General features: G+C 48.7%; 1 protein-coding gene across 1 annotated transcript in view; it reads right to left on the reverse strand.

The window, feature by feature from the left end:
* ARHGEF39 (Rho guanine nucleotide exchange factor 39) overlaps nt 1-12,878 on the reverse strand; it is a 478,541-nt gene that overhangs the window by 51,034 nt on the left and 414,629 nt on the right. The window contains exon 8 of the mRNA XM_063957481.1: nt 2,508-2,622. Within this exon, the coding sequence (XP_063813551.1) occupies nt 2,508-2,622 (115 nt within the window). The remainder of the gene's footprint in view (nt 1-2,507; nt 2,623-12,878) is intronic.

Here is a 12,878-nt window from a genome sequence, read left to right on the forward strand (position 1 = left end):
ATAATGCCCACATGTATATACCGCTGCACCTGTGTATAATTCCACATGTATATACCGCTGCACCTGTGTATAATGCCACATGTATATACCGCTGCACCTGTGTATAATGCCACATGTATATACCGCTGCACCTGTGTATAATGCCCACATGTATATACCACTGCACCTGTGTATAATGGCACATGTATATACCGCTGCACCTGTGTATAATGCCACATGTATATACCGCTGCACCTGTGTATAATGCCCACATGTATATACCGCTGCACCTGTGTATAATTCCACATGTATATAGTATATACCGCTGCCCCTGTGTATAATGCCCACATGTATATACCGCTGCACCTGTGTATAATGCCACATGTATATACCGCTGCACCTGTGTATAATGCCACATGTATATACCGCTGCACCTGTGTATAATGCCTACATGTATATACCGCTGCACCTGTGTATAATGCCCACATGTATATACCGCTGCACCTGTGTATAATGCCACATGTATATACCGCTGCACCTGTGTATAATGCCCACATGTATATACCGCTGCACCTGCGTATAATGCCCACGTGTATACCGCTGCACCTGCGTATAATGCCCACATGTATATACCGCTGCACCTATGTATAATGCCCACATGTATATACCGCTGCACCTGTGTATAATTCCCACATGTATATACCGCTGCACCTGTGTATAATGCCCACATGTATATACCGCTGCACCTGTGTATAATGCCCACATGTATATACCGCTGCACCTGTGTATAATGCCCACATGTATATACCGCTGCACCTGTGTATAATGCCCACATGTATATACCGCTGCACCTATGTATAATGCCCACATGTATATACTGCTGCACCTGTGTATAATGCCCACATGTATATACCGCTGCACCTGTGTATAATTCCCACATGTATATACCGCTGCACTTGTGTATAATGCCCACATGTATATACCGCTGAACCGGTGTATAATGCCCACATGTATATACCGCTGCACCTGTGTATTATGCCCACATGTATATACCGCTGCACCTGTGTATAATGCCCAGATGTATATACCGCTGCACCTGTGTATAATGCCCACATGTATATACCGCTGCACCTGTGTATAATGTCCACATGTATATACCGCTGCACCTGTGTATAATGTCCACATGTATATACCGCTGCACCTGTGTATAGTGCCCACATGAATATACTGCTGCCCGTGTATAGTGCCCACATGTATATACCGCTGCACCTATGTATAATTCCCACATGTATATACCGCTGCACCTGTGCATAGTGCCCACATGTATATACCGCTGCACCTGTGCATAGTGCCCACATGTATATACCGCTGCCCCTGTGCATAGTGCCCACATGTATATACCGCTGCCCCTGTGCATAGTGCCCACATGTATATACCGCTGCCCCTGTGCATAGTGCCCACATGTATATACCGCTGCCCCTGTGTATAGTGCCCACATGTATATACCGCTGCCCCTATGTATAGTGCCCACATGTATACACCGCTGCCCCTGTGTATAGTGCCCACATGTATACACCGCTGCCCCTGTGTATAGTGCCCACATGTATATACCGCTGCCCCTGTGTATAGTGCCCACATGTATATACCGCTGCCCCTGTGTATAGTGCCCACATGTATATACCGCTGCCCCTGTGTATAATGCCCACATGTATATACCGCTGCCCCTGTGTATAATGCCCACATGTATATACCGCTGCACCTGTGTATAATGCCCACATGTATATACCGCTGCACCTGTGTATAATGCCCACATGTATATACCGCTGCACCTGTGTATAATGCCCACATGTATATACCGCTGCACCTGTGTATAATGCCCACATGTATATACCGCTGCACCTGTGTATAGTGCTCACATGTATATACCGCTGCACCTGTGTATAGTGCCCACATGTATATACCGCTGCACCTGTGTATAGTGCCCACATGTATATACCGCTGCACCTGCGTATAATGCCCACATGTATATACCGCTGCACCTGTGTATAGTGCCCACATGTATATACCGCTGCACCTGCGTATAATGCCCACATGTATATACCGCTGCACCTGTGTATAATGCCCACATGTATATACCGCTGCACCTGTGTATAATGCCCACATGTATATACCGCTGCACCTGTGTATAATGCCCACATGTATATACCGCTGCACCTGTGTATAATGCCCACATGTATATACCGCTGCACCTGTGTATAATGCCCACATGTATATACCGCTGCACCTGTGTATAATGCCCACATGTATATACCGCTGCACCTGCGTATAATGCCCACTTGTATATATTGCTGCACCTGTGTATAATGTTCACATGTATATACCGCTGCACCTGTGTATAATGCTCACATGACCCCTATGGCTCATATACTGTGTGTAATTCTGGCTCTGGTACTAGCCGGTGCCTCCTCAGCTATGTACGTCACCACATGTCCCTGCTTTCCGCACTACCTCCTTTCCCCAATACTCACATGCTGTCTCTTTGGAGCTCTAGTAGAGGAAAGGTTTTGTTGTATCTGAGGAAATCGCTGAGACCTCTGCAGACCGTCACTCCCTGCGTTACTGTCGCTGCCTGTGTGAAGTTTCCTGCAATATCAGATTTTATTGGTAATAAACATGAAATTCTCCTTTCCTAAAGAGCAAACGCTGCGTGACAAAGTATTAGTGACAGGTGATAAAGTGTGTTAGTAACATGTAGCAGCACAAAAACATTCACCCCAATAGTACAAAAGGTGCCATCGCTGTAACCCTAAAAATAAAGGCCAAATGTAAGACAGCTGGAAGGCATGGAACGCTTCTACAACACAACAAGGTCTATGATATGGGTCATGTGTGCTTAGAACTCAGCCAATGTACAAAGCATGCAGGGGGGTCTATAGTCCTATACACCACGCTGCAAATATAGGGGGCGCACTGCGGGCCGAACGTGGACGTCTTGGTTTTGCCTTGTAAATGACTGCACGTCGGGTGAACTCGGACTCAATTACACCCGCCCTAAGATTCAGAAGTAATTAAAGGGTCAGTATAGATTGTATGTAAGGAAGGTACAGAATACATATGCATAATCTGAGGAGTAAGTAGCCATGAACTAGGCGCAGCTTTGTAATGCGGGTTCACTCTGTGGCTTGGTCCCTCCTCCCCCGGCGAGCCAGGTTAGTGAACAAGCCCATGGCAGGAGCAGGACACGACACACAGTCACGGAAGAAGACGAGAACTAGTGACCATACAGAAATACCCATAGAAGCCAGGTGGCGTCAGGGTGGGCGCCCTGTGGACCCTATGGACTTCGAAGAAAGAGTTAGCAAAGGTGTCTACCATAACTAATTTTCTTCTTCAGGGTCCATAGGGATACCATGGGGATGACCCAAAGCAATTGTCCCCTAGGGTAGGGGACGTGACTGAGCTGTATGGAGAACCCTTCGAACAAAGGCAGCATCCTGGGCTCGCCCTGCTGCTGGCATACTGGTGGCCGGAATCCCACTGTTGGGATTATGACAGTCAGCCATCAGTAAAACGTATGTATTCCCTTCACTGGTAACATTTCCCTCCTGTGAATGCACTCCATTTACTACAACTCTCTGTTTTCTATATGGCAACCAAGATTTTATCCATTCAACCACCTTAGTATCCAATCCCAAGCTTTCGCATTTATTTAGCAGTCTGCTACGTGGGACAATGTCAAAAGACTTACTAAAATCTAGATAAGCTATATCCATGGCTCCACCTTTAGTCGCACAGTCAAAAAAGTCAATCACATTAGTTTGACATGATAACCGTCCCCCTCAGTGAATCCATGCTGTTTGGGATACTGTAAATTGCTGGATTTGAGAAAATCTACAACTCTTTCTTTTAAGAGTGTTTCCATCAATATCCCTACTCACAGGCCTGTTGTTGTTTGCCTCTTCCTTGCTTCCACTTTTGTGCAGTGGGACTATGTTCGCTCTTTTCCAGTCCTCTGGAATCACTCCTGTAGCTAATGACTTCTTGTCCGGTTCATAAATCTTCATCTTATGACCTGCTGTCTAAGAATCTTTCCATTTAACGCTTTTTGCGCCTGACAGATAACTGTATCCAAATGGTGAATCCAGTGACGTGTGGCAGTCAGTGTGGAAAGTGGCGCCACTATGAGTCTCAGTCTAGTTGTAGCTGCTGCTGCACAGGTACCGGTGTGAGTGGAGACAGTCTATTCTCCGTTCCTAGTGGATGCAGTTTATTATAGACAGATGGTTCAACACTTACATGTGTATTCCTAATGTTCATACAATTATATTAATATTTATTCAATTTTACAGCACTATTAGTGTTGGATTTAAATTTTTATCACCTTACGGTTTGGTCGTGTGTTAGGAATTCTTTCTTGTTTGCATTGTATATACACTTTAGAGATGGGCTGGGTATGAAAGGAGGACTACATTCATCATGCATGTTATCCTGCTGTGCCAGCAGTGACTTACCGTGCCCAGGCAGCTCCAGCTGCATCTACCAGGACCCAGTGGTCATGTGACCGTCACTTGCAGGTCAGAACTGCAGTGCTCAAGTGTTCTTGTGATTATATTTCGCCTATGTGTAACCCTTACAGCCTAACCCAAACATCCCACCACCCCACCCCCGCAACCTAACCCCACAGTCTAACCCTAGCCTCCCCCCTGCAGCCTAACTTTCCCATAACCCTGCAGCCCAACCCTAACCCCACAACCTAACCCTAACCCCACCCTCGCAGCCTAACCCTAACCCCACCCCGCAACCAAACCCCACAGTCTAACCCTAGCCTCCTCCTACAGCCTAACCTTCCCATAACCCTAACCCCACAACCTAACCCTAGCATCCCCCCGCAGTCTAACACTAGTATCAACCCGCAGTCTAACCCTAACCCCACAATCTAACCCTAGTCTGCCCCCGCAATCTAACCCCACAACCTAACCGCAGCCTAACCCTAATCCCACCCCCACAGTCTAACCCTCCCTCCCCCCACAGCCTAACCTTAATCTTCCCACAACCCCACAGCCTAACCCTAACCCCACAGTCTAACGCTAGCCAACCCCCGCAGCCTAACCACGCAACCTAACCCTAATCCGACTACTGTAGCCTAACACTAACCCCACCACCGTAGTCTAACTATAGTCTTCCCCTGCAGCCTAACCCTAACCTCCCCCAACCCCACAGCCTAACCCTAACCCCACCCGGTGACACACCTGTGGCGCTCTCATAACATGGACGTAAGACGGATCACATCTATACATCTTATATAGCCACTTCCCGGGAATGCCCAGCAATTTCCCAAACATTTCTGACACCATGCGTCTCCATCACAACGGCACCTGTATCGGAAATATGTGCAAAGAAGGTAGAGAAGGTATGGTGAAGATGATGACTACATAAGTTATGGTGAGATGATGACTACATGTGAGATGATGACTACATAAGTTATGGTGAGATGATGACTACATAAGGTATGGTGAGATGATGACTACATAAGGTATGGTGAGATGATGACTAGATAAGGTATGGTGAGATGGTGACTAGAGAAAGTATGGTGAGATGGTGACTAGATGACTAGAGAAGGTATGGTGAGATGATGACTAGAGAAGGTATGGTGAGATAATGACTAGAGAAGGTATGGTGAGATGGTGACTAGATGACTAGAGAAGGTGTGGTGAGATGATGACTAGAGAAGGTATGGTGAGATGATGACTAGAGAAGGTATGGTGAGATGGTGACTAGAAAAGGCATGGTGAGATGGTGACTAGAAAAGGCATGGTGAGATGATTACTAGCGAAGGTATGGTGAGATGATGATTAGAGAAGGTAAGGTGTAATGGTGACTAGATGACTAGAGAAGGTATGGTGAGATGATGACTAGAAAAAAAAAGAATTTACTTACCGATAATTCTATTTCTCATAGTCCGTAGTGGATGCTGGGAACTCCGTAAGGACCATGGGGAATAGCGGCTCCGCAGGAGACTGGGCACAAAAGTAAAAGCTTTATGACTAGCTGGTGTGCACTGGCTCCTCCCCCTATGACCCTCCTCCAAGCCTCAGTTAGGAAACTGTGCCCGGACGAGCGTACATAATAAGGAAGGATCTTGAATCCCGGGTAAGACTCATACCAGCCACACCAATCACACCGTACAACTTGTGATCTGAACCCAGTTAACAGTATGATAAACGTAGGAGCCTCTGAAAAGATGGCTCACAACAATAAACAACCCGATTTTTGTAACAATAACTATATACAAGTAATGCAGACAATCCGCACTTGGGATGGGCGCCCAGCATCCACTACGGACTATGAGAAATAGAATTATCGGTAAGTAAATTCTTATTTTCTCTGACGTCCTAGTGGATGCTGGGAACTCCGTAAGGACCATGGGGATTATACCAAAGCTCCCAAACGGGCGGGAGAGTGCGGATGACTCTGCAGCACCGAATGAGAGAACTCCAGGTCCTCCTCAGCCAGGGTATCGAATTTGTAAAATTTAGCAAACGTGTTTGCCCCTGACCAAGTAGCTGCTCGGCAAAGTTGTAAAGCCGAGACCCCTCGGGCAGCCGCCCAAGATGAGCCCACCTTCCTTGTGGAATGGGCTTTTACAGATTTTGGCTGTGGCAGGCCTGCCACAGAATGTGCAAGCTGAATCGTACTACAAATCCAACGAGCAATCGTCTGCTTAGAAGCAGGAGCACCCAGCTTGTTGGGTGCATACAGGATAAACAGCGAGTCAGATTTTCTGACTCCAGTCGTCCTGGAAACATATATTTTCAGGGCCCTGACTACGTCCAGCAACTTGGAGTCCTCCAAGTCCCTAGTAGCCGCAGGCACCACAATAGGCTGGTTCATGTGAAACGCTGCAACCACCTTAGGGAGAAATTGAGGGCGAGTCCTCAGTTCTGCCCTGTCTGAATGAAAAATTAGGTAAGGGCTTTTATATGATAAAGCCGCCAATTCTGAGACACGCCTGGCTGAAGCCAGGGCTAACAGCATGACCACTTTCCATGTGAGATATTTTAATTCCACAGTGGTGAGTGGTTCAAACCAATGTGACTTTAGGAGACTCAACACTACATTGAGATCCCAAGGTGCCACTGGAGGCACAAAAGGAGGCTGTATATGCAGTACCCCTTTGACAAACGTCTGAACTTCAGGCACTGAAGCCAGTTCTTTTTGGAAGAATATTGACAGGGCCGAAATTTGAACCTTAATGGACCCTAATTTTAGGCCCATAGATAGTCCTGTTAGCAGGAAATGCAGGAAACGACCCAGTTGAAATTCCTCTGTAGGGGCCTTCTTGGCCTCACACCACGCAACATATTTTCGCCAAATGCGGTGATAATGTTTCGCGGTTACATCCTTCCTGGCCTTGATCAGGGTAGGGATGACTTCATCTGGAATGCCTTTTTCCTTCAGGATCCGGCGTTCAACCTCCATGCCGTCAAACGCAGCCGCGGTAAGTCTTGGAACAGACAAGGTCCCTGCTGGAGCAGGTCCTTTCTTAGAGGTAGAGGCCACGGGTCCGCCGTGAGCATTTCTTGAAGTTCCGGGTACCAAGTCCTCCTTGGCCAATCCGGAGCCACGAGTATAGTTCTTACTCTTCTCCTTCTTATGATTCTCAATACTTTGGGTATGAGAGGCAGAGGAGGGAACACATACACTGACTGGTACACCCACGGTGTTACCAGAGCGTCCACCGCTATCGCCTGAGGGTCCCTTGACCTGGCACAATATCTGTCTAGTTTCTTGTTGAGACGAGACGCCATCATGTCCACCTTTGGTTTTTCCCAACGGTTTACAATCACGTGGAAGACTTCTGGGTGAAGTCCCCACTCCCCCGGGTGGAGGTCGTGTCTGCTGAGGAAGTCTGCTTCCCAGTTGTCCACTCCCGGAATGAACACCGCTGACAGTGCTGTCACATAATTTTCCGCCCAGCGAAGAATTCTTGCAGCTTCTGCCATTGCCCTCCTGCTTCTTGTGCCGCCCTGTCTGTTTACGTGGGCGACTGCCGTGATGTTGTCCGATTGGATCAATACCGACTGACCCTGAAGCAGAGGCCTTGCTTGACTTAGGGCATTGTAAATTGCCCTTAGTTCCAGGATATTTATGTGAAGAGACGTTTCCATGCTTGACCACAAGCCCTGGAAATTTCTTCCCTGTGTGACTGCTCCCCAGCCTCTCAGGCTGGCATCCGTGGTCACCAGAATCCAGTCCTGAATGCCGAATCTGCGGCCCTCTAGAAGATGAGCACTCTGCAACCACCACAGGAGAGACACCCTTGTCCTTGGAGATAGGGTTATCCGCTGATGCATCTGAAGATGCGATCCGGACCATTTGTCCAGCAGATCCCACTGAAAAGTTCTTGCATGGAATCTTCCAAATGGAATCGCTTCGTAAGAAGCCACCATCTTTCCCAGGACCCTTGTGCATTGATGCACTGACACTTGTCCTGGTTTCAGGAGGTTCCTGGCTAGCTCGGATAACTCCCTGGCCTTCTCCTCCGGGAGAAACACCTTTTTCTGGACTGTGTCCAGAATCATCCCTAGGAACAGTAGACGTGTTGTTGGAATCAGCTGCGATTTTGGAATATTTAGAATCCACCCGTGCTGACGTAGCACTACCTGAGATAGTGCTACTCCGACCTCTAACTGTTCCCTGGACCTTGCCCTTATCAGGAGATCGTCCAAGTAAGGGATAATTAAGACGCCTTTTCTTCGAAGAAGAATCATCATTTCGGCCATTACCTTGGTAAAGACCCGTGGTGCCGTGGACAATCCAAACGGCAGCGTCTGAAACTGATAATGACAGTTTTGTACCACAAACCTGAGGTACCCTTGGTGAGAAGGGGAGATTGGGACATGGAGATAAGCATCTTCGATGTCCAGAGACACCATATAGTCCCCTTCTTCCAGGTTCGCTATCACTGCTCTGAGTGACTCCATCTTGAATTTGAACCTTTTTATGTAAGTGTTCAATGATTTCAGATTTAAAATCGGTCTCACCGAGCCGTCCGGCTTCGGTACCACAAACAGCGTGGAGTAATACCCCTTTCCCTGTTGTAGGAGGGGTACCTTGATTATCACCTGCTGGGAATACAGCTTGTGAATAGCTTCCAATACTGCCTCCCTGTCGGAGGGAGACGTTGGTAGAGCAGACTTCAGGAACCGGCGAGGGGGAGACGTCTCGAATTCCAATTTGTACCCCTGTGATACTACCTGCAGGATCCAGGGGTCCACTTGCGAGTGAGCCCACTGCGCGTTGAAATTTTTGAGACGGGCCCCCACCGTGCCTGAGTCCGCTTGTAAAGCCCCAGCGTCATGCTGAAGACTTGGCAGAAGCGGGGGAGGGCTTCTGATCCTGGGAAGAGGCTGCCTGCTGCAGTCTTTTTCCCCTTCCTCTGCCCCGGGGCAGAAATGAGTGGCCTTTTGCCCGCTTGCCCTTATGGGGACGAAAGGACTGAGTTTGAAAAGACGGTGTCTTTTTCTGCTGAGAGGTGACCTGGGGTAAAAAGGTGGATTTCCCAGCCGTCGCCGTGGCCACCAGGTCCGATAGACCGACCCCAAATAACTCCTCCCCTTTATACGGCAAAACTTCCATATGCCGTTTGGAATCCGCATCACCTGACCACTGTCGTGTCCATAAACTTCTTCTGGCAGAAATGGACAGCGCACTTACTCTTGATGCCAGGGTGCAAATATCCCTCTGTGCATCTCGCATATATAGTAATGCATCCTTTAAATGCTCTATAGTCAATAATATACTGTCCCTATCCAGGGTATCAATATTTTCAGTCAGGGAATCCGACCAAGCCACTCCAGCGCTGCACATCCAGGCTGAGGCGATTGCTGGTCGTAGTATAACACCAGTATGTGTGTATATACCCTTTAGGATATTTTCCAGCTTTCTATCAGCTGGTTCCTTGAGGGCGGCCGTATCAGGAGACGGCAACGCCACTTGTTTTGATAAGCGTGTGAGCGCCTTATCTACCCCTAGGGGGTGTTTCCCAACGCGCCCTAACCTCTGGCGGGAAAGTGTATAATGCCAATAATTTATTAGAAATCAGCAGTTTTTTATCGGGGGAAACCCACGCTTTGTCACACACCTCATTTAATTCATCTGATTCAGGAAAAACTATGGGTAGTTTTTTCACACCCCACATAATACCCTTTTTTGTGGTACTTGTAGTATCAGAAATGTTCAAAGCCTCCTTCATTGCCGTGATCATGTAACGTGTGGCCCTACTGGACATTACGTTTGTCTCGTCACCGTCGACGCTGGAGTCTTTCCATACGACCATCCAGTCAGGTGTCGACTCCCTAGGGGGTGACATCACTATTACAGGCAATTGCTCCGCCTCCACATCATTTTCCTCCTCATACATGTCGACACAATCGTACCGACACACAGCACACACACAGGGAATGCTCTGATAGAGGACAGGACCCCACGAGCCCTTTGGGGAGACAGAGGGAGAGTTTGCCAGCACACACCAGAGCGCTATATATATATACAGGGATAACCTTATATAAGTGTTTCTCCCTTCTATAGCTGCTGTATTTGTATTATCTGCCAATTAGTGCCCCCCCTCTCTTGTTTTACCCTGATTCTGTAGCAGGACTGCAGGGGAGAGTCAGGGAGCCGTCCTTCCAGCGGAGCTGTGAGGGAAAATGGCGCTTGTGTGCTGAGGAGATAGGCTCCGCCCCCTTTTCGGCGGCCTTTTCTCCCGCTTTTTTTAGGAAAACTGGCAGGGGTTAAATGCATCCATATAGCCCAGGAGCTATATGTGATGCATTTCTTTAGCCATATAAGGTTTAAAACGTGTTTTATTGCGTCTCAGGGCGCTCCCCCCCAGCGCCCTGCACCCTCAGTGACCGGAGTGTGAAGTGTGCTGAGAGCAATGGCGCACAGCTGCAGTGCTGTGCGCTACCTTATTGAAGACAGGAACGTCTTCTGCCGCCGATTTTTCCGGACCTCTTCGCTCTTCTGGCTCTGTAAGGGGGCCGGCGGCGCGGCTCCGGGACCCATCCAAGCTGAGCCTGTGATCGTCCCTCTGGAGCTAATGTCCAGTAGCCAAGAAGCCCAATCCACTCTGCATGCAGGTGAGTTCGCTTCTTCTCCCCTTAGTCCCACGATGCAGTGAGCCTGTTGCCAGCAGGTCTCACTGAAAATAAAAAACCTATTTAAACTTTTACTCTAAGCAGCTCAGGAGAGCCACCTAGATTGCACCCTTCTCGGCCGGGCACAAAAATCTAACTGAGGCTTGGAGGAGGGTCATAGGGGGAGGAGCCAGTGCACACCAGCTAGTCATAAAGCTTTTACTTTTGTGCCCAGTCTCCTGCGGAGCCGCTATTCCCCATGGTCCTTACGGAGTTCCCAGCATCCACTAGGACGTCAGAGAAATAAGAATTTACTCACCGGTAATTCTATTTCTCGTAGTCCGTAGTGGATGCTGGGAACTCCGTAAGGACCATGGGGAATAGACGGGCTCCGCAGGAGACTGGGCACTCTAAAAGAAAGATTAGGTACTATCTGGTGTGCACTGGCTCCTCCCTCTATGCCCCTCCTCCAGACCTCAGTTAAGGAAACTGTGCCCGGAAGAGCTGACACAACAAGGAAAGGATTTGGAATCCAGGGTAAGACTCATACCAGCCACACCAATCACACCGTACAACTTGTGATAACCATACCCAGTTAACAGTATGAACAACAACTGAGCCTCAGTAACAGATGGCTCATAACAATAACCCTTTAGTTAAGCAATAACTATATACATGTATTGCAGAGAGTCCGCACTTGGGACGGGCGCCCAGCAACCACTACGGACTACGAGAAATAGAATTACCGGTGAGTAAATTCTTATTTTCTCTGACGTCCTAGTGGATGCTGGGTACTCCGTAAGGACCATGGGGATTATACCAAAGCTCCCAAACGGGCGGGAGAGTGCGGATGACTCTGCAGCACCGAATGAGCAAAGGCAAGGTCCTCCTCAGCCAGGGTATCAAACTTGTAGAACTTAGCAAATGTGTTTGAACCCGACCAAGTAGCAGCTCGGCAAAGCTGTAAAGCAGAGACCCCTCGGGCAGCCGCCCAAGAAGAGCCCACCTTCCTTGTGGAATGGGCTTTTACTGATTTAGGATGCGGCAATCCTGCCGCAGAATGAGCTTGCTGAATCGTGTTACAGATCCAGCGCGCAAGTTTGCTTTGAAGCAGGAGCACCCAGCTTGTTGGGTGCATGCAGGATAAACAGCGAGTCAGTTTTCCTGACTCCAGCCGTCCTGGCTACATAGATTTTCAAAGCCCTGACTACATCTAGTGACTTGGAATCCTCCAAGTCCCGAGTAGCCGCAGGCACAACAATAGGTTGGTTCAAATGAAACGCTGATACCACCTGTGACAGGACGGTCCCGTACGAAAGCACTCGCCGCTTTCGCGTCCCGTTGGCTGCGCACAGAATGGAAGGTCAAGTCACACGAGGCCTGACCACATAGGGGATTCCCGCTTACCGTCAGTAACCGCCTGTTACTGACTCCACCCACTGCGTTGTGGGCGGGTTTATGCTGCCACCACCAAACTCCTAACCTGCCGTGGCGTTTGGAACCACGGTTCTGCTCTGTATGTGCCGACGCACTGCCTTACCACACCTGTGTGGTGCTGACGAATCCCCACTAGCCACTTGCTAGGCCCCTACCGGTAGCTGGCGGAAGGCGGAACTTGGAGACGTTAGGTGCTTCCCTGGACAGCCGGAGGGCGGGGCTATGGTTGGCATAACCCTGTAGGTCACAAGATGAAGCAATCTTCTTGAGGCAATGATGTTTTATTTGCTCAATAGTTCTAAAGAGAACTCTTCCCTATTGCTA

This window comes from Pseudophryne corroboree, chromosome 1 (genome assembly GCF_028390025.1).
Source record: "Pseudophryne corroboree isolate aPseCor3 chromosome 1, aPseCor3.hap2, whole genome shotgun sequence".
Taxonomy (NCBI): domain Eukaryota; kingdom Metazoa; phylum Chordata; class Amphibia; order Anura; family Myobatrachidae; genus Pseudophryne; species Pseudophryne corroboree.